This window comes from Carettochelys insculpta, chromosome 5, assembly GCF_033958435.1.
Source record: "Carettochelys insculpta isolate YL-2023 chromosome 5, ASM3395843v1, whole genome shotgun sequence".
NCBI lineage: Eukaryota > Metazoa > Chordata > Testudines > Carettochelyidae > Carettochelys > Carettochelys insculpta.
The window spans coordinates 10,941,020-10,959,591 of NC_134141.1; the positions used below are offsets into that span (position 1 = coordinate 10,941,020).

The following is an 18,572-nucleotide window of genomic DNA, read 5'->3' on the forward strand; positions in this document are numbered from 1 at the left end:
ATTTATATAACCATTTCAATGATTCTTTTTATTAAAAAAGTTGCATTTGGGATATGCTAATGAGGTACTGCAAAGAAGGTACAGCACCTCATTAGCATATCCTGAAGTATCTCATTAGCATCCCCCTTTCGAAACTGGGGGGACTAGTGTAGACATAGCCATACTGACATAAAACACTTTGGCCGTGTCTACACTAGCCCCAAACTTCGAAATGGCCACGCAAATGGCCATTTCGAAGTTTACTAATGAAGCGCTGAAATGTATATTCAGTGCTTCATTAGCATGCAGGCGGCCACGGCACTTTGAAATTGATGCTCTTGCCACCGCGCGGCTCGTCCTGACGGGGCTCCTTTTTGAAAGGACCCCACCTACTTCGAAGTCCCCTTATTCCCATGAGCAGACAGGAATAAGGGGACTTCGAAGTAGGCGGGGTCCTTCTGAAAAGGAGCCCCGTTGGGACGAGCCGTTTGGCGGCAAGCCGTGTCAATTTCGGAGTGCCGCGGCCGCCCGCATGCTAATGAAGCGCTGAATATGCATTTCAGCGCTTCATTAGTAAACTTCGAAATGGCCATTTGCGTGGCCATTTCGAAGTTTGGGGCTAGTGTAGACACGGCCTTTGATATTGGTATAATTATGTCCATTTCAGGGAGAGTGTACATTTTAACAACGCTGGTATAGTCACTGGGGCCGACAGCTAGCAAGCTGGCGGGGGGGGCCTAGCTCCATGCCTCAGAAGGGGTGGGGCCAAGGGAGGAAGGTGCAGGGCCTCGGACGGTCAGGTCTTATGCCACCTGGACCACAACACTGGGCCTTCCCTCACACTAATGAGGAATAGCTCTGCCGCTGTAGTTCAAAGGCGCTTGGAGCCCTGGCTGCTGCAGCCAAATAGAAGCAGTGGCTGGAACTCTAGGCCCTGTTGAAATGCCGAGCCCCTGTGCAACTGTTTCCTCTGACAATTTGACAAACCCTCCCTCTGCCCCACCCCGTTGCCAGACCAAAAGTAATGGACTTTTGTAAGCAGTGAAGCCCTAAGATGCTGAGACACCTAATGGGACTGATAAGAATTCTTCAGGAGTCCCCAGTAGCATGTGATCATGTAATTTAGGGACTCTGTTGCAATGCATATGTACACGTTAGGCCAAGCTAATGTTGTACTTGTGGGCCTTAACTGTGTCAGTTCCTAGCTTCTGAGTGTTCCATGTGGCAGATTTAAGAGATTCTTAGTATTTTTTCTCTGGTGTAACTATGTAGGGTGAGATTTTGTGCCTCTAAAAGGCACAGCACAAACCTCACAGCTGTGCTGAAACATCTGGCTGGGCTGATTGAGTGCAGCTCCACAATCCCCAGGTGCTCAGAATAGCCTGAGCAGTGCAATTCACCACCCCACTACCACCCATCCCGATGCACCTTTTCCAGCTATGGCCCCCCAGCTGCATATTTTGGGGAGTGGGAGGAGCATGTAGGGGCACCTGTGGCTGCCTAACAAAATGTCTGTTGGGGGGGGATCCTACACAAGCCCATTAAGAAGCTTTTCCATCCGCAGACACTGCCACATGTCTGTTGCTTGGCCTGCCAATGGATTTCCCCAATGGGCCACATGCCAGAGGTTGCTGGCCTCCTGTAATTGACCCACACGCACGGCACATGTCCATGTAATACAGTACACAAATTAGGGGATGCATTCTCCCTAGTGTATTGCATGGATGTGTGTGTATGTCTATTACAGGGGGTCAGCAACCTTTGGCACATGTCCCATTGGAGAAATCCACTGACGGGCTGTAAGACATTTTGTTTAGTTGACTGTGGTCCCTTGCCCCTCTCCCCTCGGCATAGCTCACAGCGGCCCCCAGGTGTTGTCTCAGGAGGGCAGGGTGGCAACAGCCATGTGTACTGGGACACTGCTTGCTCTTCCCCTGACTGTCAGGGAATGAGGGAAAAGTATACAGCTTGTGTGACTCACTCCTCTGCCCCCTTCCCTCACCATACAGGAGCAGGAGGTATGCACACAAGCCATGTACTTTCCCCTTGCTCCCTGACAATCCAGGGGCCAAGAAGGAGCACAAGTGACATCCCAGTATGTACAGCTGCTGTCCCCCCTGCTCTCCCAAAATGGGGCCCTTCCAGTTGCCCTGGTTTGCTGTTCCCAGCTAATTGCAGCTGTCGGGAATTGGTGCGGGACACAGAATGTGCTAATCACAGCTGCAGGAGGTTGCACTTCTGGGTGGTCAACATAAACAAAGTCTCTTGCAACCCTCCAGCAGATTACCCTGATGGGCTGCATGCCAAAGGTTGCCAGCCCCTGGTCTATTATATGTACATGATATCTCTGTGTATTCAAATAATGTACTTTCACATATTCTCAACCCTGGCAGGTGACCCATCTGAAAAATGTTTCAATATCTTCTCTTCCCAGAGCATCCTATTCTGGATTCCCCAGGCAGTATTAAATAGCTGTAGCCAGTTCCCTCAGCTCTGCATCCCTTTTTCCTTCTCTCAGAAGAAGTCCCAGTATTGCAAGACAACTGCATCTCAGCCACCACATCTCAGACTTTAAATAAAATGTAGTGATGGTCTCACCGAGGAGAGAGGATTTCTAACATGTCAGGATATCTAACGTCATGAGATTCCTTTCCCTAAATATGTCCTAATGAAGTCACAGATGCCGTTTCCAGTTACAAGTTCCATGTTCATTCCGTTTACATGCCAAAAGATGGCTTGAATGTTTTGGGAGCTGGGGAGGGCAAAGCAATGTGAGTTGTAGCTTACGCGTTTCACATCAACAACAGATACATGCCATTAAAATGGCATGAGTGGCATTGACTACAGCACCACCCTGAAGAGGCTGACTTTTTTTCTCATCACGCTTTGAAGCGGAGATTCACTCAGTGTATGTGGAAAAAATAGAGGGGTTCAGCTGAGAGTAAATACAGAGCAAGAATTAAGGAAACGCTTTACTTCAGGAGGAGCCAAACTGTGCTCTATTCAGGGCTGCGTTAGGAGCTTTGGAGCCGTATCTATTTGAGTTTAAAAGAAGCAGGTTGTAGTTGCCTTTATCTTTTAGCATTTGTCAGGGTTCTCAATGTTAGGTGCTGGATCTGAGCATCTCCCAACTCTGGGAGTCTGTATTTGGGGTTCTGATTTGAGCCAATCTCTCAGAACAGAGCTGTGGCCGGTGGAGGCTATGGCTTCCATCCTGCAGCGGGCCACACTCCCGTGTTAAAGAGCGAAGGCAGCCTGAGCCTGAGCTGAAGATATCTGTGGTCCTCACCGGGGCTGTATTCCAGGCCCCAAGCCAGCAGATCACTTACACCCATGCTCAGTGTAGTCAGTGAAACTGACAACAGGCTTAAATTTAGGCACACACTTGCATGCTCTGGTGGAATGGGGCCAGATTGGTGTTAGGCCTCATTCTGTCTCTTCCCTCTTCATTTCTAAGTACAAGTAATTGCTGTGACCCTGCTGTCATGGGGCCATCCATAGTCTATATGGAAATGTGCTTATGAACATGAATGTGCGTAACTGGAAAATGTTTCGTGGAACATACTTTGTGCAAGGTACACTTTGAAAAATAGTTACCTACTAACTATGATTTTCCCATTTGAGTACATGTATTGTTCCTGTATTTGAAGTTAGAAATATGAAGTACAAACCTGTTTTACTCAGGGGCTGGTAGGAAGGGGGCAGCTGGCCCAGTGCCTGGACGCTGCTACCCATAGGCTGTGTCTACACTAGCTCCCAACTTCGAAGGATAGAACAAGAGGCAATGGGCTTAAACTGCAGCAAGGGAGGTTTAGGTTGGACATTAGGAAAAAGTTCCTAGCTGTCAGGGTGGTCAAACACTGGAATAAATTGCCAAGGGAGGTTGTGGAATCTCCCTCGCTGGAGATATTTAAGACCAGGTTAGATAGATGTCTATCAGGGATGGTTTAGATAGTCCTTGGTCCTGCCATTGGGGCCAGGGGCTGGACTCGAAGGCCTCTCGAGGTCCCTTCCAGTCCTAGTGTTCTATGATTCTATGATTCTGTGGTAAGTAGGGTGTTGGGAGACTAGTAATGAAGTGCTACAGTGCATATGCAGCACTACATTAAGGTAATTCTCCCCTGCAGCAACTTCAAAGCGGCAAACTTCGAAGTGCCGGCTTGTGCGTAGCTGCCGCTAACCCGCCGGTACTTCGAAGTGCCAGGATTACTTCAAAGTCCCTTTACTCCTCAAAGCTTCGAAGTACCGGCGAGTTAGCCGCGGCTACACTCCAGACGGGGCTTTGAAGTTGCCGCGAGAGGGAATTAGCTGAATGAAGTGCTGCGTATGCACCGCAGCACTTCATTAGTAATCTCCCAACACCCTACCTACCATGCTCCCGTCCAAGTTGGGAGCTAGTGTAGACATAGCCGTACTGTGACAGAAATGGTGGCGAGAGCCTTTGGCCATTTAAATCACCACTAGAGCCTTGGGCCATTTAAATCACCACTAGAGGCTGCACAGTGTGCTGCAGACCCTGGTGATGCTCTCTGGACAGCACTGCAGAGGCCGCGGTCCAGCCAGGGCTGAGGGCCAGCTGCCCCTTCCTCCTGAGGCCCCCCCCTTCCTGGAGCACAGAGTTGCTCCCCACCACCACCTTGCCCAGAGCCGCCTGAGTCTGTCAGCTCACCTAAGCCGCGTCTACACGTGCCGGCTACTTCGAAGTAGCGGCGCCAACCTTGAAATAGCGCCCGTCACGTCTACACGTGTTGGGCGCTATTTTGAAGTTGACATCGATGTTAGGTGGCGAGACGTCGAAGTCGCTAACCCCATGAGGGGATGGGAATAGCACCCTACTTCGATGTTCAACGTCGAAGTAGGGAACGTGTAGGCGATCCGCGTCCCGCAACATCGAAATTGCGTGGTCCTCCATGGCGGCCATCAGCTGAGGGGTTGAGAGACGCTGTCTCCAGCCCCTGAGCTCGAGGGTGGCCACGTGGAGCGGCCCCTTAAAGCTCCCCGCCCCCTCCTTTCCTGTGCAAGAAGCTGAGAGAACGTGCAGGCGGCAGCCCAGACACATGGCCAGCCTGCACGTCCCTCAGCCGCCACAGACACGCCCCCCAGCTGCGATGGCAGCATGCCAGCCCCCTAAGCTCCCCCAGGGGACCCCCCCCAAGGGGAGCCAGGGCTCCCAGCCCAGCAGTCAGGCGGGGAAGCGGCAGTGGGGCCCCTCCTGGACGGAGGCCGAGCTTCGGGAGCTGCTGGGGCTCTGGAGTGAGGAGGAGGTGCTCCAGGTAATGGGGAGCAAGAGGCAGAACGTGGATGCGTTCGCTCGGCTGGCCGAGGGCCTGGCCGCCCAGGGTCACCCTGCCCGTGCTCCGGATCATGTCCGGAGTAAAGTGAAGGAGCTGCGGCAGGGTTACACCCGGGCCCGGGTGTGACCGGCCGATCTGGGGCCGCCCCCGTCACTTGCCCCTTTTACAGGGAGCTCAGGGACATCCTGAGCCCCCGGCACACCTCCTCCCCTCCGGCCACTCTTGATACCTCGGCCGACGAGCCCCAGCAGGCCCCGGAGGAGGAGTCCGCCCCCGGAGGCAAGCCCTGCACCCCGGGGGCCCCCCCCCAGGAGCCCACCCCCGGGGCACCGGAGGAGGAGGAGGAGGAGGGGGAGTCCTCCTCCAGCGACGCCGGCCTGTGGATTGCCATCCCATCGCGGAGCTCCAGCCGGGCATCCACCCCCCGGGTGTCCCCCGACCATGGGAGTGGACCGTCAGGTATGTACCCCCCAGGTGCACACCCCCGGGGTTGAGGGGCAGGGGTAATAGATATGACCAGGGCCCTCCAGATGACCATGGCCCTAAGGACAGCAGTGGCATGTCCCTCAGAAGAGAGCATCAGCCCCTGCCCCCCCCAGCATGACAGTGCCATGCCCCATCCCCGGGGCTGGGGGGAGCAGAACCTCTAGGGTGCCCTGGGGGGAGGGGGTGGGACACCCAGCAGCTGCAGCAGCAGCAGCATGTGATGGAGTGGGGGGAGTGCAAATGTGAGACTCAGGCTAGATATGAGAAACAAGCTGAATAGCTCCCAGGGGCTAAGGATGGGGCTACAACTGGCAGGTTACACCTCTGCCCTGAAAAAAGAGGAGGGAGGAGCCGAGCTGGGTTTGAATCGGGGGGCGGCAGTTAGAGGCTAGGGGAAGGGAGAGCTAGAAGGCAGCCAGCCTGAGGAGGGGGAAAGCTACACTCCAGAGGGGCACCCCTCGGGGTCTTCTCCCCAGGACGGGTTGGAAGGACTGTCTCTGACTGCTGTACTGTCGCTTCTGTGAGAAACTGGGCATCTGTTGCCTAATAAACCTCCTGTTGTACCTGCTGAGTGAGAGTCACTCCTGCCAGCGGACGGGGTGCAGTGCAGGGGGACCCCTGAACCCCATCACAGCAGCATCTCCCGGGGACGGGGATGGGGAACCTGCAGCAGAGGGGTGGGGGGACAAGGGCCACGGCTCGGGGCCCACTCTAACGGCTGTCTCCACTCTTCTTCCCCCACTCCTGTGTTCTGCAGCTGCACCATCGGAAGGACCAGAGAGCGCCGGCGAGGCGTCAGTGGTCCCGGACAGCCCTCCGGGGCCATCACTCCAGGCCAGACCCTCAGCGGAGGACCAACCAGCCCCACGGCGGGGAAGACGGTGGACCCAGCAGCAGCAGCCGATGGCGACGGACACCCAGCTGCTGGCCCTCCACCGTCGGCAGCTGGAGGTCGCTGAGCAGCGGCTGCGGGTGGAGGAGCGCCGCCTCCAGCTGCAGGAGCAGGCGCTGGCCTGGCGCCAGGAGGCATGGGGGGCCTACAGGCGGACCTTCAACCATATCGCGGACTACCTGGCCCCCCATGCCGCGCCAGCCGCCGCTGCGCCTGCCCTGCCTGCTCCACCTGCTGCTCCACCTGCTGCTCCACCCGCTGCGCCGTCCACCATCGCACCGCCACCCGCCACCAAGGGCCCTTCCGCCGAGGGGGACCTGGGGCCAGCTGACACTCGCTGGCCGTATCTGCCGGTCTGCCCGGCTCCCAGCCAGCCCCGGCCAGGGCTGAGGCCGAGACGGGAATCCCGGCTGCCCACTCCCAGCGCTGGACTTTAGGGGTGTGGGGCCCAGGATGTGGCCCCCGCTCCCCCTTTGTATATATTCCCCCCAGTTTTAAGTTAGTTTGTTGTAAATAGTTTGTATATTTGACCCCTGTAACAATGTTGATCCTTACCCCCCCATGTAAATAGTTCTCCCCTTCCTTGTCTTCCCCTTTCATCTTATCCCTATTTACAATATATATATATATATATATATATATATATATATATATATATAAGTTAGATTTTCCCTGTAAATAGTTAGTCTTTTGTTGACAATAATAATAAGAGTTCTAAAGATATTTGATTTGACGAACAACTGCCTGTTTTTATTTACAAGAAAAGTGAGGGGGGTGCTCTTGGGTGCTCTGTGGTGTGGGCGTAGGGGCAGGGAGTGTTGTGGAGGATGGGGGGGGTGCAGTGGGGGGCCTGCCAGCATTCACTCCGCGGCCTCATCGAACTGGGCCTGCAGGGCCTCCTGGACCCCGGTCCCTTCGGGGTCCACCTGGCGACTGGGGGCAGCAAGTGGCTGCACATTGGCCCTGCCGGCCTCCACAGACCACCTCTGAAAGAAGGCCTCCCCCTTGCTCTCCACAAGGTTGTGTAGGGTGCTGCACGCTCCCACAATATGGGGGATGTTGGTGGGGTCCACATCAAGGCGGGTGAGGAGACACCTCCAGCACCCTTTGAGGCAGCCAAATGTGCGCTCCACCACCTGGCGCGCATGGTTCAGGCGCAGGTTGAAGCGCTCCTGGCTGGCAGACAGATGGCCCGTGTACGGGTGCATGAGCCAGGGCCAGAGGGGGTATGCCGCATCTGCGATGACACAGAGGGGCATGGTGGTGTCCCCCACAGGGATCTCCCACTGGGGGATGTAGGTCCCCGCCTCCAGCCGGCGGCACAGGCCCAAGTTCCGGAATACCCGGGCATCGTGGGTGCTGCCAGGCCACCCCACATAAATGTCCAGGAAACGGCCCCGGCTGTCCACCAAGGCCTGGAGGACCACAGAATGGTAGCCCTTCCTGTTTAAGTAGCGTCCTCCACTGTGTTCCGGGGCGCGGATGGGGATGTGAGTCCCATCCAGAGCCCCGAAGCAACTGGGGAAGCCCAGGGTGGCAAAGCCCACGATGGCGGCATCCAGGTCCCCAAGCCTCACGAGCCTGTGGAGGAGCAGGGCGTTGATGGCGTGGACAACCTGCAGGGGAAGCACATGGGAGAGCACCAATGAGGGGTGTGCAGGGTGTGTGTGGCCCTCCCCTGCCAGGGCTGCCTCCCCACCCTCCCCCCGTGGGTCCTCTTACCTCCATGAGGACAGCCCCGATGGTGGCCTTGCCGACGCCAAACTGCTGCCCCACGGATCGGTAGCTGTCTGGAGTGGCCAGCTTCCAGACAGCGATGCCAACCCGTTTCTCCACGCTTAGGGCACGCCGCATGGCGGTGTCCTGGTGCCTCAGTGCGGGGGTGAGCCACTGGCATAGCTCCATAAATGTCTGCTGGCTCATGCGAAAGTTCTGGAGCCAGCGGTCATTGTCCCACTCTCCGAGCACCAGCCACTCCCACCAGTCGGTGCTCGTGGGGTAGCTCCACAGCCGGTGGCGTGTGCGGCGGGCGGGGGGGGCGGGGTGCTGCAGGGTTGGGGGTTGCGTCCTCCTCCCCTGCGGGCAGCTCCTCCTCTGTGGCAAGGAGGTGCTCAGCTGCCTCCTGCATGGCATGGAGCAGGGCAAGCACTGCTTCTGCAGGGGCAGCTGGGTGGACCTCTGGCTGCTGCTGCTGAGGGTCCATGACTGCGTCGCTCGAGGTGTGTGTGCCTATGGCTCCTCAGACCGCATGCTGTGCAGGCTGCATGTGTCTGGGAGGGGCCCTTTAAGGGAGCGGCTAGCTGTTGCCCCGGAAGCGCTAGTCTGCCCTGTGACCCTGTCTGCAGCTGTTCCTGGCACCCTTATTTCAATGTGTGCTACTTTGGCATGTAGACGTTCTCTCGCAGTGCCTATTTCGATGTGGTGCTGCACAATGTCGACATTGAACGTCAACGTTGCCAGCCCTGGAGGACGTGTAGACGTTATTCATTGAAATAGCCTATTTCGATGTCGCGTTCACATGTAGACATAGCCCTAGTGTTACTCATATAGACATGCTACCTGAGGGCCATTAAGGGTGTTTCAGAAACTTAATGGCTCATGGATAAGGTCAGTGATGTGTCTATGGATTTGTTTTTCCTATGGACCAGTCCGTAGAAGGGGGTGAAAGTCCTCACAAGAACATGCAGTTAGGTCGCCTGATATGGGTGTCCATCTTCAGTTGAGAGTTGAGGGAAGAGGGAGGCTCGCTAGCCAAAAAAGCCTTCCCACCTTCTGCACGACCTGTTTAAGAAGGGAGCCCGAGGGGTACGCCACCAGTCCTGAGAACACCCTCATTCATCATCTAATATGTCTGCTGGAAATAGCTGAAGCTGAACATTGAGAAGGATTGGTCCTGGGTTGGATGCTTCCCACTCTGTGAAAGAAGATGATTAGACCCACTGTTAGCATAAGGTATTACATGTAAGAAATTCCTTAGCATAGGCAGCTTAGCTGGTGTGTTTTGTTATATTTTGCTTAATAAAGTACTTTGTTCTACTTTGGTCTGTGTTCCGGTTGGTTCTGAATAAACCCCACTTTATTCCAACCTTATCTACTTAATAAAATCACATTTGTTTATTAATAAACCCAATGTAAATGTTATCTGGGGCAGCAAGCAGCTGTGTGTCTCTCTCTTTATGGGATAAAGAGAGCAGAAAATATGAACATGCCCTGTATAAAACTTTATCCAAAGTGAGACAGATGTATCTGAGGTTCAAGAACTTTTGAGCCTGTGTTCCTGGGTGCTGAGGAAAATCCCTTTCACTAAGCCTTCCCCAAACTGAGCTGAACTCAGTGCCTGTATTACTCTTCATAGGGCTGTGACCTCATCCCTGTGTCAGTGCTGGAGGTGGCCGGATAGCCTGGCTCAGCAAGTCAGAGTAAAGGTAGCAGCTAAGAAGACAGGAAAGTTGGCTCAGTGACAGTCACAAGGCAACCTCTGTGACCGAACCTGTCGCACCTGGTTTACAACTTCTGTATATCCGTAGTTCCTATTACTGCTTCTGGGTCTGATAAACCCAAGTGGGACAATAGCAAGGCCAGCATTATCCTGGGTTGAATAGGAAACTGAAATATCAGCCAAAGGAGCTTTCAGAACAGCTGATGCAATTCTCCACAAAGCATCTGCAAAACACCACCAACAAAGGCAGTTATTGTTTGTGACAGTCATGGTTGAAGATTATCATTAGTAATGCTGCACGAACCCAAAACTGATTACACTTTGGATAATGACAACAGGCTCAGCTGGGTGATGAACTTGAGCAAATATGTCATGCTAAAGTTCTTGGTGACCTGCTAATATTTCCCTAACATGACTGGCTAGAATTTTCAAAAGCATATAAGTTGCATAGACGCAGAAGGAGTATCGACTTCAGTGCCTGTGCTCCTAAATCACTACAGAGCTTTTGGAAATCTCACCCCTTATGACTTTTTAAAAATGCATTTTGTTTTCTTGTGCTATGAAAACTAGAGCAATGCCAGAAGGGGGAAGAGAATGGCAGAGACCACGGTTTCTTTTTTTACTGACTAGCCAAAGAAGTAGCATTTTAAAGGATTTACATAAAAGAGCAAGTTGATTACAGCGGTTTTAAAAATTACTGACTTTTCTCAAATGTGCCAGTGACCAAATGGCTGTAGAGAATCATGTCACAAGAGCCCTCTGAATACAATCACACAAATGCTCTCCCTTGTCTTTCCACTGGCAGCTGTCTTGATTAATTTTTAATTAAAAGAGTCTTAAAATTAAATATTGTGCTGAATCCAGATAATCTCTCCTTTCCACTTCATGGCTGCTTTTAGGTGCTGATTCAGCAAAGCACTTAAGCACGTGCTGAAATCCCGGTGGGATTTAAGAGCATGCTCAACCTTAGTCATGTCCTTATTTGCTGAGTCAGCACCTTAATCTGGGACTGGCCACTTTACTGTTAATTGGGTGAATCTTAAACTTTTACAGCTATTCACCACTTGAGTAGCACCTTTTAGCTGCCTGAATTGTACCAGCTTGTCCCTATTATGCAGAGTTTGGCTCTTCAGGCTGTAATAATTAGCAGTCCTTGTTGCCATTCATGGCTGTTAGGGTGTCAAATTAGATCTCCAGGGAGATGTCTTAGAACAGGGATGAGGAACCCCCTGCTCAGGGTCCAGATCTGGCCCATGGTTTGCATGGATTCAGGCCCTAAGGCTCGGGGCTCCCTTCCCCAGCATCCGGCCTGGGGTGGGGTGAGACGGGTGGAGCCCTGAGCCTTGTGGGCCAGACCCAGCTCATGGGCTCTGCCTGGCAAGGGAAAGAAGTAGCTCTGGGCCCCACATGCTGCTGCTGCTGCTGCTTGTCCTACCTCTCCCCCAGCTGGGAGAATGACAGTGCTGAGAAGCTCTGTCTGGGGAGGCCTTCCCCACCCCCTCCCCGATTGGCTGGAATTGCTGCACCCCACACTGCTCCTGCACCTCCTCCCACCCCCACCCAGATATTCGTCCTCAGGCTGCTCCTGAACCCCCCTTGGCCCCCACCCCACTTCTGCACCTCCAGCCCAGTCCTGCATCTCCCTCCCACCCCCAACCCACTCCTGCATCCGACTCCCAACCAGACCTCCCACCACCATCCTGCTCCTGCAGGTGAGACTACAGTAATGCTGGTAGGCTGGAGGAAACCCAGAGAAAATATGGTGAGGATCCAGTGATCCCTCTTATTGTGTGCCACTAATTTCCACAGTGCAGGGTGATGCTCCTTACCCAGCTGCTGTTAAACTATCACATAACGATATACAATATTTTTGTCTTGCTCAAGCTAGCAGATTGTGCCCTTTGTTTCTTGGAAAATATATTTTCCTAAAAAATCACAATGAATATCTATGGTCTTCATCAGTTTAGCTTTTCTAAAGCCTGGGTATGTCCAGAGCCCACTGGTTTTGGTTGCAGTATTGCTCTTAGTTTTTGATCCTGTAAGTATTTTATGAGAGTATCCCTCCCACCCTTGCATTAGAGTTCATAAAATGGCCTATATCCGGGCTGGGATTTCACATCTTCTGCAACTGGTACGTTTGAGCAGTTGGAAATTCAGTTTTCATTAGCAGTAAAAATAACTTCAGATTAACAAATCAGTGGTAGGTACAGTACGTACAGTAAAACTGACCCACTGACTTCTGGCTGACCTGATGTCTGGATAAAACCCTGAAGAACTAGCCCGTGTCTATGACATATGTAATATTTAAAGGGCTAATTTGTGATTCAACAGGGGGCTGTCAAATATTCAAAAGCAGATATGGCTTCTCTTGCTCAGGGAAAGTCATTTACCTCCTTTCAACTCTTCTCTTATTTTTCTTGTAGTCAAAAGCCCTTAGAGAAAAATGGCTGCTGCAGGGTATTCCTGCTGGCTCAGCAGAAGAAGAAGAGGCCAGAAGGAGGCAGTCAGAAGAGGATGAGCTCAAAGTGAAAAAGCTTGAAGACAATATCCACAGGTAGGTGCAGTTTTCCTTTACTTTCACACAGTTAAATTCTGACCCCCAAGTGCCTGGGCAATTGCCCTTAAACTCCTGGCAGAGATTCTCCATTGCCTTGCATCTTCTGCAGTCATTACAATAATGCACAGTACATGCAAGAAGAGTGTACGCACTGCTTACTGCTTTTCTTTACAGAGGTGTAATTGATGGCTCAAGGTGCAGAGCTGCAGAGGACTGGAATACTTGACTTCAGCTGTGGAATTTGTCTCCTATCTTTTTTTTTTAAATCAATTTCTTGTTACACTTTGTCACCCTATTTGCTTGTTTTATGTCAAAGGATGTGTTATTAAACCAACAGCAGCAAGTGCTTTTCCTCCTGGAGAACAAGCGCATGAACTCTAGATTTAGACCAGTCTAAGAAAGGGTTGAAGTTTGTCCCACAGACTTCATGCATTTGCAGGTCAGGTCTCCAGAGCAGTCCTGCTCCTGAAGGAGAGGAAGGATGGTCCGGTGGTTAGAGCACTAGGACTTGGGTGACCTGGTTTCCATTCCTTACTCTGACATAGGCCTTCTCCTGTGACTGTGCATAGTTCACGTAGGCCTTGTCTACACTAACTCCATCTGTTAGTCTAATCTATGTGACTTCTAAAACCAGAAAGTGTAACTGAAGTTGAAGTGCTTACAGCAACATTTTAATGTATTAAGCAGGGTATTTTGACAACTAGAGTCCTCTCACCAGCTCCACTGAGGCATGTGTAAGGAGCACATCAATGCTTATCAGCCAAGACACTCAGGAATGCAGCTCCATGCTCGAGGTGACCCTAAACTTCTGACAGCCCGAAGACAAGAGGGAATGATGGGGTGGATTGCATTAACTGCCCTGTTCTCTTCATTGCCTCTGCGATACCTGCCACCAGCCACTGTCGCAAGACAGGATAGTGGGCTAGAAGGACCATCGGTCTGACCCACTGTGGCTGTTCTTATGTTCCTATGAGCGGTGGAGAAAAGGGGATTCAGCAGGAATGGGAGCTGGAGGAGGGAAGCAGAAAGAACTTCTGAAAAGGATTATTTCAGTTCCCTGTCAGTACGCAGCCCGCAGAGATCCCTGAGACAGCGGTTCTATCCCAGGAGGCTTGTAGTCATAGGATCTGTCTGCACTGCAAAAATAGCTTCGAAGTTGCTTATTTTGAAGTACAACTTTGGAGTAAGCAAATTCAAAGTTGAGCATCTACATACACTCTACTTAATGGGAATGGAGTAAGGACTTCAAAGTAAGGGAAAATGTGTGTAGACCCTCTGCTGGCTACTTCGAAGTAGAGTCTAACTTCAAAGTTAGTTCCTATGTAGACACACGCTTTGCAAGTGATGGAAAGAGTTTCATGGTAATATGCTGGAGCAAGATGCCTCGCCCCATGGATTCAATAGGACTAGCTGCATGCTTACAGGTAAGCACATGCATAAGCACCTGTTTAATCAGGTCCAAAGGCCCCTGCACTCTTTCCCTTGCAAGCTTGCTACTAAAGAGAGAACCTGTCATGTACATATGGAGTTGACTCAACCCCCTCGTTAGGCAGACAGGTGTTGGATTGAACCAGGTACCCCAGAGGAGAGGAAAACTAGTGTCTGATTGCATGACAAGCCAGAGGGCTGAGACGACCATTGCATTGTATCCCAGGGAGCTTGGGTTCTCCCCTAGAGATTTCAGGATGCCTCCCAGGGTAAGGGCTGAGGCAGCTGTGAAAGGAATCCTGCATCTGCTGAAGGGGTGGGGGCGGGGGCAGAGGGTGGTTCCAGAGAATGTGGAAAGCTCAGAGCAAAGAAGAGGACAAGTGGTTCATCGATACTTGACATAGGTGATCTGCTGGCAGGTAGCCTCAGGTGCCAGCTCTAAGGGACAAGAAGCAGCCACTTGCTCCCACGCCCCCACCCCCGTGTGCAGCAGAACCTGCTTGTAGTTTCCTGAGGCAGCAGCTTCTTTCAGTCAGGTTAACATGTTCATAAGGGTCACTCCCTTTCTGCCACTGCTCAGTGCTGGTTTACGAGAAGAGCCACCGTGCTGTGAGTGATTTCACTGTCTTTCCAGGCCAGCAAAGAACACGAGGGCTTGGCAAGCCCTCTGAGCAGCATGCCAACGCCGAGCCTGCTGCGTACCAGATGGAAGTTAATAGAGACAGCCTGTCGTCCCACGTGGGCCTGTTTGGCTGTGCTGTATCGGGGTGCAGATAGCTCTCCCTCAGGCAGCGGGAAAGCTTTGTAAGTTCTGGCGGCTAGAGCCCACTCTGCCCAATTGGAGCAGAGCTAGGCCAGCGCTACGGACAATCCCACCCTAAAATTCTCTCCATGCCAGAGCCCAAAGGACGAACTGGGGCTGCCGCCCCATGCTGTGTGCTTTTGGGGGGCCCCACAGTGGCTGCTCCAGCCATCCTATGGACGGGATGGGGGAGGATTACCTGGGGCAGGGTGTGGTGGTGGACAGCTCCCTTGCCCCTCTCAACACACTCACCACGCAGGCAGCACAAGCAGCAGCCTGCTCCACCGCGTCCCACCACTGAGCCCTGCTTCTCCATGGCAGTGGGAAACTACTTTGGCTCCCCACTGCCCACGGGGAAGCAAGACTCAGTAAGCCAGGAGGGCATGGTATGGCAGAGCAGGCTGCTGCTCTTGCTGCCTGCAGGGTGATTGATGGGGGGAGGCTGAAGGGAGGTGACCCCCTGGTGCTGCCGCCACTGCCCACCACCACACCCTGCCCAGGTAATCCCTGACCCAATACTGTGGGAGGGTTGCCCCCTGGGCCCGGCTCCCCATTCAGGACAGCCCTATTCAATGCCACTCCCTTTGAGTGAATGCACGATGCAGGATTATTCGCAACACAGCTTAAGAAACGATTTTTAAAACCAGGATTTTTAATCCGACCATCCAACTTTAAATTGGAGAGAAGATTTGGGCTGAAATCTGGGAATCCCGTCCTTCCAGTTGGGAAGGGCGACAAGGCATTTGGGAACGGTGTTTCTCCCTTTTGTGACAGCAGACCACTGAGGGGTGTGGGAAAGGGTCCGGTGAGAGTTCATTGTCCCTACTAGCAGAAGCAAGCTCAGCATGTGTGCGTGGAGCTCCAGGGTAGGAGAAGGCACCAATACAACTGTGATAATTGTATGAGCCCCTTTGCAGCCTGTGAGTCAGAGTCTGACACTCTTCTTTGCCTTCTAATGTGGCATCTCCATTATTGGAAGTATGCAATGATAATAGCCCAGTCAGTTCAATTCCCTGCTCATCTGTTTGTGGATAAGTTGTCCTTTTGATCCACAATGTCCATCCAAGGTCTTCTTTTTCTGCCTTGTATTCTCTTGTCACTGGCTTTCCCTTCCCATGCCCATTAATGTGCACCTCTCATGGACCCTGTTAAAATGTTCCTTACAGATTTAATGTTTCACCTCATAATATCTTTGACCAGCATTTGTTGAGATCCAATACTTCTTGTTTATTACACAGTTCATCATGGTTTCTAAATTCTTCCATAACACTGTGATTTGAAGACTAGTAGTCTCTGGATTGTCAGTTGTTTGGCTACGTTTCACAGCCATAATTTAACACAGACCAAATGTCTGTTATTAATGTACTGTTGCTATGAATAGGAACTTACTGCACAAGTGGACCGCTTGATATCATTAGGACCATGTATGTAGTCAGGCCCACCCACAGCAGATGAGGGTAGAGGTATAGTTGAGCGGTAAGGGCATTAGCCTGCTAAACCCAGGGTTGCAAGCTCAATCCTCTAGGGGGTAATTTAGCGATCTGGGGTTTAAAAAAAAAAAAAGGCAGGGATGGGTCCTGTTGTGAGCCCAGGAGATTGGGCTTGATGACCTGTGACGATCCCCTCTTGCTCCATGAGATAGGTAATAGCTCCATATGTAGGGTATCAGAATCTGTTCCTCTGTTGAAAAACTCAAGGCAAACCACCAGTGTTTCACTTCTTTTTTCTCTTTATTAGATTTTCATAAAATGCAGGAGAGAGGATATCATGAAGTATGGCCCTTATCCTTCAAACTCTTATGCATGTGAGTAATTTTACCCACATGAAAAATCCTACTGACTTTAATAGGACCTCAACTGTACAAGTGCTTAGAGGATTGGGGCCCTACCTTAGTCAGTATTTCTGGATGTCAGTATGTCAGTACACAGTTCCAGCTACATCCAGAAAGTCAGCATGTCCCACAGACATCCTAAAAATAAGTAATAAAGTACAACAGTCCATAATACAGAAGCCTAAATACCATTGTGTAATTGAGCAGATAATTACTAACAAACAGCATACAGAAATATGAAATGTACATAAAAGACAAAGCAGGGAAACAAAGACTGTGGCAAAATACAAGCAGCATAAGCACATTGAAATAAAAATCACAGAGTGACCACTTGATATTGGGGATTATCTTAATTTGCTTAGAAAGTGAGACTCATAGGAGCATTAGAAGCATAATTAACAAAGAAAGAAAAGGCGAGATGGGTAGAGACACAGAGCTTAAGAATCTTTGTATCCCAGGATTTGGTTCTGACCTAGCCCTGGGCAATGGAATAAGACTGACTAAGCCTAATTCAAAGTGACTGGTGTTTGACTTTGCATGCTTTTAGAAAAGAGAGGGTTGGGTGGACAGATGTTTTGCAGACTTACTTGTGCAGCTCTGTAGTGTCATAAGTGCCTGGAAATCTGCTTTTTACACTAGGCCAGAAGAAAGCTTCTTCCCATGAAGAATCTTATTTAAAAGTCACCTTATCTAGTACTTGATGCTGATTTGGTTCTAAACTTGGGGAGCAATTAATTTTGAAGGCAGAGGAGATATTTTCTTCCACTCGTCCCAGTCGTTCACTGAAATATTTAGCACATACGGTGGAATTCATCTTGCTTTTAAGTCTCCTTAGACTCATGCCTTTGACTTCAGTGGGAGCATGATTGTGTCTCAATAGAAGTTAGAATGGACTTGAATTAAAAACATTCTGGAAGTATGATATTCAGCAGATGTGCCTGCATGCCCATGTGGACTGTCTCTTTGTATCTGTGGCAGAACACCGGGCAGAAGTGGATGGGGGCTAATGTAGGCAGGAGTGAAACAAAGCAGCTGAGAGCAAGGAAGAGAAGCATTACAGGTAATACTGTTTTCCTTTTTCTCACATGATTTCCTCATGAGGCTTGGAAGAAAGTAATTCTGTGACTCTTTGCCATTCTCATCTGAGTGAAACTCCCTGACTTCCACAGTTGCCTTAGACTTTGGGCATGAAATAACTCGCCAAATCGCAAACACGAAGTGTACCCTTCCATCCAGTGGCGAGATAAATGCCTAGGGAACTTCAGTGGACACATTCCTGACTAAGTGCTGTAGGTGAAGCACATGCGGGAATGCTCCGTCTGCACGTCATGGTTATTTTTACCACATGACAGTCTGTTATTTTGCAGCAGTGAATGGAAAATTGGCATTCTACATCTGGGTATTAAAAGTCGGCCTACACAGCCCACCCACAGCCTGCTGTTCCCTCCCAGTATTGGAGAGGCTTTCCAATTTATTTTATGAGATTATGTTATATGGTGACCCAGAGACCTACATTCACTACAAAAGCTGAAGGATTTTAGTTTGCTACGAAACCATTGTGCAAGACACGTCCATGTCATAGCCTTCATAACAACATATTTTATCAGTTAAGGACTGAAGCCAGATAACATGGCTGGTGACTTCCCTGACCGTACCCAGCTTCCACTGGCCTGCTGCAAAACTGAGGTGATTTTCGTGAACTCCTTGAGAGGACGACCATCGTTCCAGTGACTTGCTTGACCCCCGGCCTTGCTTTCATAAAGCCGGGTTCCTGGAGGGAAAAATTGCTCCGCTAAGCCCTCATCTGATTTAAACTGGGGTATCTATACCAGGGGTGGGCAGTCATTTTTGAGTGTGGGGGGCA

The 18,572-nt window shown here is 51.2% G+C and overlaps 1 protein-coding gene across 4 annotated transcripts in view; it reads left to right on the forward strand.

The window, feature by feature from the left end:
• The window catches only part of PALM2AKAP2 (PALM2 and AKAP2 fusion), a 350,798-nt gene that overhangs the window by 82,039 nt on the left and 250,187 nt on the right, over positions 1-18,572 (forward strand). For all 4 annotated transcript variants that reach the window (XM_074994658.1, XM_074994660.1, XM_074994661.1 and 1 more), the window contains exon 3: positions 12,514-12,644. In XM_074994658.1, coding sequence (XP_074850759.1) covers positions 12,514-12,644 — 131 coding nt within the window. The remainder of the gene's footprint in view (positions 1-12,513; positions 12,645-18,572) is intronic.